We start from the raw sequence: 16,140 nt of genomic DNA, 5'->3' as shown, positions 1-16,140 counted from the left end.
TCACCTTAACAATGATGCAAAAAGAACTAATTCTGTACCTTGACCCACATAAATCAGCTCATTCATTTACAATGATGATAACATAAGATCTATGATTAATGTTGTGAAACATTTATCGTGTCATACGAATTACTTGAACAGTTTGAACAGTATGAAGTTTCATACATTCTTAAACGATATTTGAATTAAGCATGTGCTGAACCAGATAGCCTATTACTTCAAACTTTGATTTTTCAAATATAATGGTATGGCTGTTGCTGTCAAAGTCCTTAGATAACCTGAAACCCCAAATGATGAAATTCTATCGTTACAACAATTTGGTGTGTGTGTGTGTGTGTGTGTGTGTGTGTGTGTGTGTGTGCTCATGTCAAATCAACTAATGTTGGTTAAGTTAAATTTAGAGTGGATTAACTATCCATTATATGCATGACTACAGAAACGATCACAATGACGAGTGTTGTTGGAAATATAGCTATCACCATATCAACAACTCTTCATAAATGATAATGAAGGGCAGGAATTGAAGAGAAGCAAGGCAATGTCCATCAAGGTAAATACAACCATCAGTTTAACAAAAAACAAAGCAACAATGAAGTCCATGTAATCACTTACGCCATGTATCAGATCTTCTTGCCAAGTAGTGATCGCCAGTGTCGAGAGGTTGTTCCTCAAAAGATTCGGCATCTTCGTTGTCACCTTTGTGATCTGTAGAATTACTGTCCACACGTTTCTCTTGTTTCACCATTGTTTCAATGTTTTAGGTATTCACTCCTACCTCACAGCATCACTACAAACTATTTGCACTTTCGTTGCCAGTTGTTTGTAAATCGCCGATATTCAAAATTCTCTCTCCGCCCTTACCAATCACCATGACGCTTTCAACTCGTTTGTTGTGATATTTCACCAAACTTATAGAATCTGTGGAATTGCAGCGACTACACGCAGTAACAAGTGAAAATCGATGTACGCTATTTCTTCTGTTCTATTTATGTTTGCTCAAACAGTGTAAAATTTTTGTCAACAACATGGATTCAGCATTCAAAAGGGACAAGGATAACAAGAAGACAGTGGTGTCAAAATTTGAGTTATTTAAGAAACCCATCAACACTCATAATGTACTGTTTTACTACGTGCCATTCTACGGAGCAGCGAGTTACAGTGCTTTATCTGTTAATGTTTTAAATCCCGGCTTGGGAGTAAGGTAGGATAACACAGTATAACGTCAGAGGAGAGAAAGATCAAATTCTTTCAGCACTTGTTTATAAAAAAAAAACATTTGTTGTTAGTAATTTTTAATACATTACTCGTTGTCATTACTGTAGGGCCGGCCAGAGTAATATGAAAACAGTCATTACCACAGTGTCCAAATTTTCATGCAGAAACCTGGAGTAACACGTTTATAACGTATATCATGTACAAGGAAATCTGAGTAGTAAGTTAATTTTGCCTTTCTCAATGATTGTACAGGATGTTCCCGAAACGTGATGTGACAAATATATTGCTGTTGTCTACGTTAATTGGAACTGGTCTGTATATATATGACAGGAAGCACATGAGAGCAGCACCGAAAATTCCAAAAGTTGGATACAGGTATGAACAAGGATAAAGCACACTGTTCATTGAATACCGATTTTTGGTCTCAAAAGCATTTCTACTACTGAGGTTTCATAAAGTAAGTGTAACTGTGTCTTTCTCGACCACCAACAGAAAAATTATAATCCACTGAATCTACGTGTTCTGCAACAGACCTGAAGTGGAGAGTCTTATTTAGCTAACAAGTCAGCTGTCTCATCTTCATATGTATCTCTTTGTTGGCCGTGTATAACATGGTGTAGTATCTACATAGTTTGCAGTTACGATATAGGACAAGTCAGATGTGAGGTAGTAAATATAATGTATGTATACTATGATTTTGAAATAATAATTCAATAAATGTTGCATAGCCGGCCAGAGTGGCCGAGCGGTTCTAGGTGCTACAGTCTGGAACCGCGCAACCGCTACGGTCGCTGGTTTGAATCCTGCCTCGGGCATGGATGTGTGTGATGTCCTTAGGTTAGTTAGGTTTAAGTAGTTCTAAGTTCTATGGGACTAATGACCTCAGAAGTTGAAGTCCCATAGTGCTCAGAGCCATTTGAACCATGTTTTGTATTAATTGCATAATTATGGAAACATTTTTTTATGGTGTTCAAAAAACTCAATAACAGAATAGGAGTGCTATTCAATCAATTACTCTTTCAGTTTCGCTTTAAATTTATATACATTTGGTACATGTTTCATACTGAATGGCATATGAGTTTATATCACAATGCCAGTTTACAATTGTACTGACATGTAGGTTACATTTATACCTTACATCGTAAGAGTGCAAACTCACATTTATGCTTGAAGATATTTTCTTCTTTGAAGGTGTTTCCTTTTGTGAATATTAGTGCTTGTTAGGTATATACAGTATACAAAGTGGGGGCAGTATGTTGACTTTTCAAAATTTGTTTACAGAATTCTCTGCATTTAGCTTGTTTTATTATTCTGACAATCTTTTTCTATACTCTAAACATTTTTTCTGCTAGTTGTGGACCCTCCCAAATAATAAAAATTCCAGGTACATCAGTAGTGATTGGGTATCGTCAGGGTACATTGTGATCACTATGACTTGTATATTTCTCATTATCCTTATAGCATATGTGAATGTATTTACTTTTCTGTTTTGATTATTTACTTACAGGTCCCATTTCAGGTTTTCCTGAATACCTAAAACTTTTGACTCACTTGCCGATGAGACAGTTTTTGCACTGATACTAAAGATTAGTGTTGCAGGGAGCAGTTTCTGTGCATTGTGGAAATGTATTGTCACAGTTTTTAAAACGGTTCATTTTTATTCCCCCTCTGCAGTCTGTACTTCTGTACCATTATGTTGAATATTGAATTACAATTCCAACTTTTTTATTTTTATTTTTTTAGAACATTTTTGTGGCACAATTTAATTAGGGTATTTGTGTTGTCTGCCAAAAGTGCTGTGATCCCATTAGTTATTTTTTATGCCAGAGAATTAACTTAAACAGTAAAGAACTGACCATTGAGGGACTGCATACCTGTTTTTTTTTTTTTTTTTTTTTTTTTTTTTTTTTTTTTTTTTTTTTTTTTGCAGTAATATAAAAATGGGATTTTTTTGTGTTTTTACATCTTGGTATTTTGAATGATTTGTCAACACTCGAGGTAAGAATGGTCCCATCTGTTTGGTAGCCCACAAAATCCATAATCATTTAATTTTTGCAACAGACTATTATGATCAGTTACATTAAAGCTTTACTGAGGCTAAGGAATACGCCAGAAACACGTTGCTAGCCTCGTGAGAAAGTTTCTCAAGAATTTTGCCAAAGCCTGGTAGAACTGATACACAGCTTCCTATTTGTCTCCTTTCTTGTACCGTAATGTTACTTTTAAAGTTTTCAGTTTTTTTGGGAATATAGCCTACCACTCATGAATATTTGTTAGTGGTTTTACAATAAATACATTTGCTTTGATGATCATATCTAGTAATTCATCAGACTGTGTAATCTTTTAATAAACAAAGGTTATTCCTCGGGTGTTGTGGAAGACATGAATAGTATTTTGTATTAATGTTTAATCTAGTTGTAATCTATCGGCATAGGGTTGTGTTTCGTGATATTTAGTAATCAGTTGTGCTATATACAGTGAAGCACCAAAGAGACTGGTATAGGCAGGCGTATTCAGATAGATATATGTAAATAGGCAGAATACGGTGCTGTGATCTATCACAGTTTTTAAATCAGTTGCTGCTGCTGCAATGGCAGTTTATCAAGATTTGAGTGAGTTAGAATGGGGTGTTATAGTCGGCGCATGAGCGATGGGACACAGCATCTCCAAGGTAGCAATGAAGTGGTGATTTTTTGTATGACCATTTCACGTGTGTACCGTGAATATCAGGAATCTGGTAAAACATCAAATCTCTGACATCGCCGCTGTGCCATTTGAGGCACTGTGTCACAGATTGCAGGTCCCCTCCCACCGGAGGTTTGAGTCCTCCCTCGGGCGCGCGCGCGCGTGTGTGTATGTGTGTGTGTGTGTGTGTGTGTGTGTGTGTGTGTGTGTGTGTGTGTGAAAACGATCCTGCAAGAACGGGACCGACGACAACTAAATAGAGTTGTTCAGTGTTACAGAAGTGCAACCCTTCCACAAATTGCTGCAGATTTCAATGCTGGACCATCAAAAAGTGTCAGTGAGGACCATTTGACGAAACTTGCTTTTGGAGCCGAAAGCCCATTTGTGTACCCTTGATGACTGCATGACATAAGCTTTACTCCTTGCCTGGGCTCGTCAGAACTGTCGTTGGACAGTTGATGACTGGAAACATGTTGCCTTGTTGGATGAGTCTCGTTTCAAATTGTATTGAGCGGATGGATGTGTAGGGTATGGAGACAACCTCATGAATCCATAGACTCTGCATGTCAGCAGGGGACTGTTCAAGCTGGTGGAGGCTCTGTAATGGTGTGGGGCATGTGCAGTTGGGGTGATATGGGATCCCTGATACGTCTAGATACGACCCTGACAGGTGACACGTATGTAAGCATCCTGTCTGATCACCTGCATCCATTCGTGTCCATTGTGCATTCCGACGGACTTGGGCAATTCCAGCAGGACAATGTGACACCCCACATATCCACAATTGCTACAGTGGATTCAGGAACACTCTACTGAGTTTAAACACTTCCACTGCCCACCAAACTCCCCAGACAGGAACATTATTGAGCATATCTGGGATGCCTTGAGACATGGTGTTCAGAAGAGATGTCCATCCTCTCACACTCTTAAAGACTTATGGTCAGTCCTGCAGGATTCTTGGTGTCAATTCCCTCTGGCACGACTTCAGACATTAGTCGAGTTCACGCTATGTCGTGTTGTGGCACTTCTGCATGTTCATGGGGGCCCTACACGATACTAGGCAAGTGTACCAGTTTCTTTGACTCTCCAGTGTATAATTAGTGTTAAATTTACTAACTGTAATTGTGGGTTCAGTTATTTTACCATTATTTTCTTTAAGCTTGATATTATTGTGGTCTAATGACATTGCATGTGTTTCTTCTTTGATGATTTCTTCTTCCTAGAATTTTCTATTTGTCTGTCATTTTCTACCTTCTTTACTTTTGATATTATTTGTCTAATTATTCATTTACATTGTATAAAATAGTTAATAAAAAAGGATTTGTGGTTTGATTTCAGTATTCATGTGTTTTTTTCTTATTCTGGTGTGATATATCGATTCATTTGTTTGAATTATATACAGGATTTATTACTTATGTTTGTTTGTGAAAAGCTATTTTTTTAAAAAATGTTTGTATGTGGCCATAAATTTATCAAATTAGTCAATTGTATTGCTTGAACTGTGGGTATCAGTCCACTTTACTCTTCTCATGCTAGAACAAAAGTAATCTACATTTTCTTTAATGAACTTTCTGACATAAAGCTTTATTTTTCTTGAGGATCTTAGCTATCCCAGAGTAGCTATTGTTTGAAATTTGATCATGATAATCATTACAACCAGTGTTTACATTTTGTGTGTTATACTTATATTTCTCTGTATTTATAAAAACCTGATCTGTCTTGGGTTGTAAGTACTAGTTATATGAGTTGGATTAGTTACAGTTGGTTAAAAGTTAGAACTTCATCTCCAGGTTTGTTGGATCCAGAGAAATGAACATTGAAATATCCACATATGAGAAATATTTTTCTTGAGTGTGTTGAAATTTTCTAACAGTACTTCCATATGATTATAAAAAAAAAACATTTTTGTCACCATCTCATGATACAGATAACCACAGTATTTTGATTTGACAGTTCTGCAATTGAGAAAACTATGTCTCTTTCTGTGGCTAAGCCACCAGACTAAGCTATCCAACTGAGTTCTATATTTTATCTGACATTGGCAGCATGCTTTAAATGTCCAGAAATGAAACACCAGAAAAGTAGTATCTCATGACTATAATATCAGTTAATCATAATTGGAATTAATCAACTCATGTCAGGGTATCAGAATGTGCGGCAATATCAAATGAGATAATAATACAAGCTCAGTCATATGTAAGGCAGATGAGACACGGGGCTTTTGAGGTGGAATAGTCGTTAGTGGGGAACTTCTATTGTACAAGGTTTATACAGGCAAGAAGGCCTCTTTCTGAGTGTACCCTTATTTGCCTAGCTGTTCATGGGACCCAGATGGAACACTCAAACTTACCTTTTTCAACTCGCAGCAGAATGGTAGTGCTGCTGGTGGGTATCAACATCCAGTGTAACAAGTGGGCTCGTGTCACCAGTCCTCATAATACTTTAATTACTTCTAATACTTATGTTTCTAGTAACAAAACACATGCTGCCAGACAAAATGTATGTTTAATAGTTAAACAGAAAGAGGGCTGCATTGAGTAAGTTTTCCCTTTGTACATTCAAAAGTGTTTGAGGGCATTGTTGGTGCTTTAAAATCTGTAAAACAGTTTCAAATTGGGACACTGTTTGTTGAAGCTTCTAGTTCCCAACAAGCAACAAAAATCCAGAAAGCTAAATGTCCCAGGGAATTTGAAATTGAAATGGAACTACATAATGCCTTGAACCACAGCAAAGGTGTTGTTTGGTGCAGAGATATGTTTGATATTCCCAAAGAGGAACTAAAAGATGAATAGGCTCAAGAAGGTGTCATTGACGTGGAAAATATAATGAAATGGATGGTGAACTGGTCAGATCAGATTCCTTTATTCTTACCTTCAGTAGCCCAGTGCTTCCAGAATGTATCAAGGAAGGTGTCCTTAACTTAAACTTGCAGCCTTATGTACTCAACCCAATGTGGTGTCTTAAAAGCCTGCGCTTACTGGGCATACAACTCTAGCATGTAAAGGGGAAACTACTTGCAGCAAATGTGGTAAGGCATCCGTGAAGGAGTCATTTGCTCTTCTCGTCTGAGATGGTTTAATCACTCTGCAGATCACCCTGTGAGGAGTAGACACTGCAGTGTCTACACTGAGGAAAGGAAGATACTGGAACTTGAAATAGTGAAGTGTATCACATGTGGTAAGGTCATGCTGTCTCCTAGTTTATTGCTTCGTTCACTTTGATTCTTAATTAAAAGTCTGTTCTGAAAGCTGATTCCTGTGCACCAGGGGTAGTCACAGTGGTCCCTACCACCTGCTAGTGGAAGTAGTAGCTTTCGTGGTGGGCAGCAGGTGGCAGGAGTTTTAAAAACATTTTCATTAGGTTTTCATAAAATTTTGACAAAGTATTTGGTTATCAATTATTATTATTATTATTATTATTATTATTTTATGCTTTAACTTACTGTAACAGTGCTTTATAAGCTTTATAAAACCCAGTTAGTTCCCTGATTTACAAATCACCATTACTGTGGAACCAGTGGGCATTTAAAAAACGGACATGCAAAAGTGGATAGTAGGAAGCCTCTGTTGGGAAACAAACCCAGTGGGAAGTGTTCAGCACAGAAAAAGACAGGTTCAAAACTGTGAGACCATATAGACCTAATTCTCTCACATTTTTACTGATTCGGCTTCAGAGACAATGGAATACTGTGTCTGCTTGTGGCAACCATGTATCCCACAGACTTAGCCTCCATTCGTCGCAGGATCCCCACCCCAGTGGAGAGACAGTGTGAAAGAAAAATATCACCAATAAATGGCTCCTAGTCTACAGTGGAACAGCAGTGGGTTCGGGAACTTGTAGATGTACTGAAACTGTTAGTGTAGGAACATCTCCTGTGCTTGTGTTTGTAAGAATCATGTTGTAAACCTACTGACACTCCTTGGGTATAGGCCTCCTTAGGTATAGGGCTATACCCATCAACACAAGGGTAACCTGACTGAGGGACGGGCCAAGGGTAAGCATCTGTTTTGTCAGTAACGCACACCACTCCTCTGCTCTGTCCCTTCTTACTGACCCAAAAGCAGTTGCCATCTAAGTTTGTGTGGGTCAAAGGATCTCTGTAATCTCTCTGAATTTACTACCACAAGAAGTGATAGAATTTGAGGATCTTGCAGATCTTATGAACCAACTAATCCAACTGTTTATACTACTGGAGGCTTGACTGCCCATAATGTATTATGGAGCTCAAATTTTACTTGCCCCAGGTGTTGAGTTTTAGAGTCTCATGGTGTCTCAGGAGTTGTGCATCCTCAGCACAAGCATTCCCACTTACTTCTCTGCTGCTACTGTGTCATCCTCAGCCATTGACCTCCTTTTCTCCTCCTAGACCTCGCAGACTCTGCTCAGTGGGAGGTTACTAATGGCTTTCATTCCAGTGACCACTCTGTATTCACCTATCAGATTGAGCAGCCCTTGAAGACAAGCCATCAAAATGAATGATCAGCAGGGTAAACAAGATGCTGTTCAGTCAGCTAGCAGTGTTTGAATGTGGGGATAGCATCCAGATACAGGTGGACCACATCACACTTGTGATCCACTATGCCGCCGAGTCATCCATCTCGAAGTCTTCAGGTTATCTTAGCAGGCAGCCTGTTTCTTGGTGGACTGGTGCATGCCAAACAGCAGTCTGAGTCAAGTATGCAGCTCTGAAACATTTAAGTGCCACCCAACAGCAGAAAATCTCACCCTTTTGAGTAGCGAGAGCCGAAGCCCGCTGCATCATCAAGGAGAGCAAGAAAATGTCAGGGCAGGTGTTTCTGGACATTCAACTGCTCTATTTTTTCTACAAAAGAATGGGAAGCCATCTGGACAGTTTCCAATAAATGCATTTGATTACCAGTAGTAGCAGTGCTGTAACGGGTATCTTCACACAATGCCCATTGACATTGTCCAGACAATGGAAAAGCATTTTATGGTGACAACTTCCATTGCCACCAAGAATACCACCTTTATTATGTCACCATGGAGAAGTGTGCATTGGACTTAAGGTCCAACAATTGTGAGTCCTACAACTATTCTTATTTTATTTGGGAGCTGTATTCAGCACTGTCATATAGTCATGATACTGCTCCTGGTCGTGGGCAACAGTCTTAGAATAGGTCCAGTGGTGTACTTTTGTGTTTCATCCACGAATGCTGTCAGTGCTTGCCGTGAGGTATGATGCAAAAGAAAGTGTATCAGCTCTTTGTGTTATGCAGCCAACGAGAGAGCACCAGGCAGACGACAAATTTCACAATAATAAATTCAGGAGAAAGAGTGAAACACTGCTGTAAATGAGGATTATAAATTTAATTGCTCCTCGTTTGAGTCACAGCTGTTTAAACTGTGCTGCAGTAGGTACTGGGAAATGAAGAAGCTTGCACAGGATAGAGTAGCATGGAGAGCTGCATCAAACCAGTCTCAGGACTGAAGACCACAACAACAGTATCCACAAACAAAGGACAGCATCACACCCATGATATATTTCAAAAAGCAGTGCAGTCTTTCTCTCTCTTTTTCTATGCAGTTGATGTGCGTGAGCGCATTGAGTAAGTGGATCAATATTTTATAATTAAATCATGGGAGAAGGTAGGTGGATCAATGTTTTTTACTTAAATCATGGGAGAAGGAAGTTAGATCAGTGTGTTTTTTTTTAATTAAATCAAGGCTTGGTGTTATCATGCAGATCCATGTCAAAGGATCATCCCATTGGCTATGCAAAACTGACACATGAGCACAACAACTATATAGCTGTGTTCACAGATAGCTCTAAACATGGGGACTTCATTTGTTGCTCTGTTGTTTTCCCTAATCATGTCATAAGGATCAGGGATACCTCAAGAATTCACTGTATTTGAAGCCGAATTATATGTGATCTTGAGGGCACTGGAGGAGATGAGATGTATTGTGACCACTAAATTCTTCATCTGTTCTGTCTCTCCAAGTGTCCTTCACCCCCTACACTTCCACCCATGGGTCTCAAGGAAAACTAAATGGCACATATAGCAGCCAAGGAGGCATGTCAGAACACTCAGATAGTTGTGTGTGCCATCCCCCTACATGTCATTGCCTCACTTTTCAGGTACATAGTTTTGTGTTGACGGGAAGAAAAGTGACTGGAATTGACAGATAAGCTGTGTCTGGTAAAGCCAACAGCTTGGCCATAGCATAGTTCCTTCCAGTGACAGAACACATGCCTTCTTGATCCATTTAGAGAACTTTCCAATGTGTGGTGCTCGTGGCATACAGATCACAGTGCATCACATTTTAGTAGACTGTGTTTTATATTTAGACAAGAGGGCAGCAACTCATTTGCCAATAGATTTGCCCTCTATTTTAAAGGTCTGTCAAATAAATGTGGTAAAACTTTTAAGGTTTTGTAAAATGTTCAACTTGTTCCCCAACCTTTCAGGAAGAATATTTAATGTATAATCAGGCTGGCATGCAAATCTATATTTTTTATAAGTGATCAGCCAATCAAATTTTGCTGTGTGATTATTTTAGCTTTCTTCTTATGTTACTTGTATTTTATTGCCGATTTTAGAACATATACCATTTTTATAGTAAAGGATGTCAGCTAATGAGAGTGATGTTGCGGAAGAGTGTATGTATTTGTGTAACACTTGCTCTTCTTTTTATGGCATTTTAACCACATTCATGCCTCTAATATCAGTATGGGCATTGATAGCCTAGCTGTTGAGTAATCATAATCCACAAACACACACAGGAAGGCTGTGTTGTAAGGATAACTCCCATCTACATAGGCCAGAAATGCTGATACCAGGGTGAAAGATCCAGATGGCGTGGGTTGTGATACAGCCATTGAACTTGAGCTAACTGTGCTGAGCAGTATGTTTCGTCATTGAGTGGTCAACTCAGTTCTTGGCTACAGTTCAGTGGTGGCCATTCATGGTGGTGGACAGTTACTTGGTGGTCATGCCTATATAAAATGCTGTGCAAAAATTGCAGCAGAGCTGGTGTATGACATGGCTGCTTTCGCAAGTGGCCCCTTCTCTGATGGAATGGGATAACACTGTGAAAGGAGTAGAGTAGGATGTGCTGGGTGGGTGAATCAGGTAGTTGTTGCACTTAGGTCTTTCCCAGGGATGTGACCCCTTTGGCAGTGGGCTGGGAGTGGTAGTGGCATAGTGATGTACCAGGATGTTTATAGATTGGTCCTAAATGCTTCCCGAAATTGATAAATCCAATAATCCTTAACAAATCATTGTAGCTGGGTACTGTGCTAACACAGAAAGAATCTCCATTCTTGTTGACCATCACCTTCATACAGTTGCTCCTAGTCTAGCCTCTGATATAAAAGGTACACACCAACTCTTGACCATCCCCACCCCATTACCACCTTGAACCCTACCGACACTGTTGATGCCACCTACCTATACACCAACACCCCTCTCCCCCCTGCGGGTTCGGGGGTTAGAATAGGCCCGCGGTATTCCTGCCTGTCGTAAGAGGCGACTAAAAGGAGTCTCACATGTTTTGGCCTTATGTGATGGTCCCCTCTCGGGTTTGACCTCCATCTTTCTAAATTATTCCGAAGAGCGAGCCAATTGGGGAAGGGCGCCTTACATGGTGCACTGTATCCGTCATGCAATTAGACCTTTAGCCGGCTTTCACGTCGTTGCAATGGTGTCCCTCTCGTTTTCGATCTTTAGGGCGGGGATACGTCCCTGGGTGCGATTACCACGCTGCCCTCTGCAGTGTTTCTTTTAACTGCGACGACGACCTTGGACAGTTTTGCACCTAAGATCCAGCACGGTAGCCAGTCCGTTGTGGTGGGGCCGCCATGTACCCTCTTGGTTGTAGCCCCCTGACAACACAGGGATCGCTCTACTGATGCCTGCGCCGTTAACTCCCCACGTATGCCAAGGAGTAGATGCCTGTCCTCCTGGGGTATCAGGACTCCCGGCAACGGCCATCCTGCCAGGTGGCCTTTGCTGTGGCTGGGTGGCGCCCGTGGGGAGGGCCCTTGGTCGGAGTAGGTGGCATCAGGGCGGATGACCCGCAATGAAGTGTGGTACATCATCTCTCGCTGGCGGCCAGCCGCCAGCAGTCTCTAAGCGTTCTCGGGCTCAATTTAATGCTCAGAAGTACGATCCGAAAACGTTCCCCTCCCTGGCCACGCCGTGGGAAGAGCGTAAGTCCCAGGATGGAGGTAACAGTTATTCGCCCCGATTCTTAGTTTGCACGAGAGCTGATGGGGAGTCTTTTCTCTCCACAAAGCCTCAGTTCTTCGTCGAGCATTTAGAGGACAAGTTTGGGGAGGTGGAGGGCTTGTCTAAAATGCGCTCTGGCTCAGTACTGATACAAACGGCATCCTCCGCCCAGTCACGCAGGTTACTTGCTTGTGACAAGTTGGGGGATGTTAACGTTACTATTACTCCACATAAGAGTTTAAATATGGTCCAGGGTGTTATTTTCCATAGGGACCTCCTTTTGCAGTCTGATGACGAGCTGCGCGCCAACTTAGAACGTAGAGGTGTTCATTTCGTCCGGCGCGTTCATCGGGGTCCGAGGGACAATCAGGTTGCTACCGGTGCCTACATCTTGGCCTTCGAGGGTGATACGTTACCGGAAAAGGTCAAGGTGATGGTCTACCGATGTGACGTCAAGCCCTATATCCCTCCCCCGATGCGGTGCTTCAAGTGCTGGAAGTTCGGCCATATGTCTTCCCGCTGCACTTCCAGCCTCACATGTCGAGATTGCGGACGCCCATCTCATCCCGATACTCCATGTGCCCCGCCTCCCATCTGCGTTAACTGCGGGGAGCACCATTCACCTTGCTCGCCAGACTGCAGAATATTCCAGAAAGAGCGCAAAATCATGGAATATAAGACCCTGGACCGACTGACTTATACTGAGGCCAAACGGAAATACGACCGATTACATCCAGTGCGAATGACAACTTCCTACGCCGCTGCTACAACACCTGTGCTAGCCCCATCAGTTTCGCGCCTTCCGGCCGGATCGACGAGTGGTACAACTCCTCCTGCCCCCTTGCCAGTGGGGGGCTCTACCCACCGGGTTGCTCCTGTGCCACCTACCTCAGGAGCAACACCATCCCCCCCCCACCGGGGACGTCGGTCCCCGCTTCTAAGCCGGAGAAGTGTCCAACTTCTTCGGCTTCTCACGCTCGCAAGGGGTCCCTTGGGTCCCTCCCTTCCCAGGTTTCCACCGGCGGGAAGGCTGACGATAGCCAGTGGCGTAAGTGCCCACAATCTGCAGGTCGAAGGGCTTCCCGATCCTCCTCAGTCCCGGAGACTGAATCGGTGAAGCCCTCCCAGCCAGTTAAACCCAAGGAGCAGCGTGAGAAATCAAAGAAGAGCAGCTCTAAGCCCAAGGAACGCGCTGTGGTAGCCACCCCATCGCTACCTTCTAGCTTTGCGTCTGAGGACGAGGTGGAGATTCTGGTGTCCGCTGAGGACCTCGATCCCGCCGGTCCCTCAGACGCCGTGAATAGCAATAGCACTAGCACGGGTGCTCAATCGGAGGCAGCAGGTGACCCAGCGGCGTAATCTGCCGTCCCAGTCCCGGCACGCCTTTCTCAGCCATGGACAAAACCATCCTCCAGTGGAACTGCAGCGGTTTCTTCCACCATCTAGCTGAGCTCCGCCAACTTATCAGCCTTCACCCTTTCCTCTGCATTGCTCTGCAGGAAACTTGGTTTCCAGCAATGCGCACCCCCGCCCTCCGTGGCTATCGGGGTTATTATAAGAACCGAGCAGCTTATGAAAGGGTGTCTGGTGGCGTCTGCATCTATGTCCTTAACTCTCTTCACAGCGAGTCTGTCCCTCTACAAACAGCTTTAGAGGCTGTCGCTGTTAGGGTGTGGACGCTGCAGGCTCTTACCGTCTGCAGTCTTTACCTTCCACCGGAGGGTGATGTCGCGCAGCATGTCCTGGCTGCGCTGATAGCCCAATTGCCGCCACCTTTCTTATTACTGGGCGACTTTAACGCCCATAACCCTCTGTGGGGTGGGTCAGTGGCAACAGGTCGAGGCGCCACCGTTGAGCATTTATTGTCGCAGCTCGATCTCTCGATTTTGAATGATGGTGCCTCCACACACTTCAGTGTGGCGCATGGCACCTACTCCGCCATTGACCTTTCAATATGTAGCCCTAGCCTCTTACCATCTGTCCACTGGAGTGTGCATGACGACCTGTGTGGTAGTGACCACTTTCCGATTTTTCTGTCACTACCACAGTGTCACTCTTCTGGGCGCCCTAGCAGATGGGCTATGAATAAGGCTGACTGGGACTTGTTCTCCTCCACTGCCGCTATTGAGCCTCTCTCAACTGATGCCATCGATGCGGTGGTTACATCGGTCACCGCCGGCATCGTCTCTGCCGCCGAGTCTGCCGTTCCCCGTTCTTCTGGGAGGGCTGTGCCTTGGTGGTCGCCTGAGATCGCTGAAGCGATTAAAGATCGCCGGCGGGCACTCCAGCGTCACAAGCGACATCCCTCCATGGACCACCTTATCGCCTTCAAACGGCTGCGTGCGCGGGCCCGGCTCCTTATCCGCCAAGGCAAGAAGGAGTGCTGGGAGCGGTATGTGTCCACCATTGGACTCCATGTCACTCCATCGCAGGTCTGGGCCAAGATTCGACGGGTCTTCGGCTATCGGACCCCTGCCAGCGTCCCTGCGCTCTCACTGAATGGAGCAGTTTGTACTGACTCCGACGTCATTGCAAACCGCTTAGCAGAGCATTTTGCTATGAGTTCCGCTTCTGCGAATTACCCCCAAGCCTTCTGCTCCATTAAAGAGCGGATGGAACGTCGGAGCCTTTCTTTTCACACCAACGCTTCTGAACCCTACAACGCTCCATTCAGTGAGTGGGAATTTCAGAGTGCCCTTGCCGCTTGCCCTGATACCGCTCCCAGGCCAGATCGCATCCACTGTCAGATGCTGAAACACCTTTCAGTGGACTGCAAGCGACGCCTCCTCGACCTTTACAACCGTCTCTGGGTCGAGGGTGAGTTTCCGTCGCAATGGCGGGAAAGTATTGTCATCCCCATTTTGAAACCTGGAACGAACCCTCTGGAGGTGGACAGCTACCGTCCCATTAGTCTCACCAACGTTCTTTGCAAGTTGCTTGAACGGCTGGTGAGCCGGCGCTTAAATTGGGTGCTGGAGTCTCGGGGCCTTCTGGCTCCGTCTCAGGGTGGGTTCCGTAAAGGCCGCTCCGCCACCAACAATCTGGTGAGCCTTGAGTCGGCCATCCATACAGCCTTTGCCCGCCGTCAGCACCTGGTCGCTGTCTTTTTCGACATGTGGAAGGCGTACGATACGACATGGCGTCATCACATCCTTTCTACGCTTCATGGATGGGGTCTTCGGGGCCCTCTGCCGATCTTTATCAGAAATTTTCTGTCGTATCGTACCTTCCGCGTGCAAGTCGCGGCCTCGTATAGTTCCTCCCTCGTCCAGGAGAACGGGGTACCCCAGGGCTCTGTCCTCAGTGTCTGCCTGTTTTTAATTGCAATAAACGGTCTCGCTGCGGCAGTAGGAAATTCTGTCTCCGCTTCCCTGTATGCTGACGACTTCTGTCTTTACTATAGTTCTATTAGCATTGCAGCAGCTGAACGTCAGCTACAGGGCGCAATCCGCAAGGCGCAGTCTTGGGCTGTAGCGCGTGGTTTTCAGTTTTCGGCTGCCAAGACCCGCGTTATGCATTTCTGCCGGCGCCGAACGGTCCATCCTGAGCCGCGGCTTTATCTTGCCGACGAACTTCTTGCTGTGGTGGAGACCCACAGGTTTTTGGGTGTCCTTTTTGATGCCCGGTTGACTTGGCTGCCTCATATCCGGCAGCTTAAACAAGCGTGTTGGCGGCATCTCAACGCCCTGCGTTGTTTGAGCCACACCCGCTGGGGCGCCGACCAATCTACCCTGTTGCGGCTCTACCAGGCGTTAATCCAGTCTCGCCTGAATTATGGGTGCCTAGCTTATGGCTCAGCATCCCCATCTGCGTTGCGGGTGCTGGACCCAATTCTCCACAGCGGGATACGCCTTGCCACTGGTGCTTTCCGCACCAGCCCTGTGGACAGCGTCCTAGTGGAGGCAGGTGTACCTCCACTGCGGTTCCGACGCCAACGTTTGCTGGCCGCTTATGCTGCCCATGTTTTTAGCTTGCCCGGGCATCCAAATTATCGTGTCCTGTTCCCGCAGTCAGTCGTCCATCTGCCAGACCGTCGGCCCCGGTCGGG

At 44.3% G+C, this 16,140-nt stretch overlaps 2 protein-coding genes across 2 annotated transcripts in view; one reads left to right on the top strand and one right to left on the bottom strand.

Moving 5' to 3' along the window:
• Window positions 1–894, bottom strand: part of LOC126190693 (histone acetyltransferase KAT8) — a 104,111-nt gene extending 103,217 nt beyond the window's left edge. The window contains exon 1 of the mRNA XM_049931155.1: window positions 613–894. Within this exon, the coding sequence (XP_049787112.1) occupies window positions 613–745 (133 nt within the window). The 5' untranslated portion in view covers window positions 746–894. The remainder of the gene's footprint in view (window positions 1–612) is intronic.
• A 52-nt stretch (window positions 895–946) lies between these two features.
• LOC126190699 (uncharacterized) overlaps window positions 947–16,140 on the top strand; it is a 30,827-nt gene continuing 15,633 nt past the window's right edge. Inside the window, exons 1-2 of the mRNA XM_049931169.1 lie at window positions 947–1,201; window positions 1,468–1,590. Of these exons, the coding sequence (XP_049787126.1) occupies window positions 1,026–1,201; window positions 1,468–1,590 (299 nt within the window). The 5' untranslated portion in view covers window positions 947–1,025. The remainder of the gene's footprint in view (window positions 1,202–1,467; window positions 1,591–16,140) is intronic.

This window comes from Schistocerca cancellata, chromosome 1 (genome assembly GCF_023864275.1).
Source record: "Schistocerca cancellata isolate TAMUIC-IGC-003103 chromosome 1, iqSchCanc2.1, whole genome shotgun sequence".
Lineage (NCBI taxonomy): Eukaryota > Metazoa > Arthropoda > Insecta > Orthoptera > Acrididae > Schistocerca > Schistocerca cancellata.
This window is presented reverse-complemented; position numbering and strand designations above follow the sequence as displayed.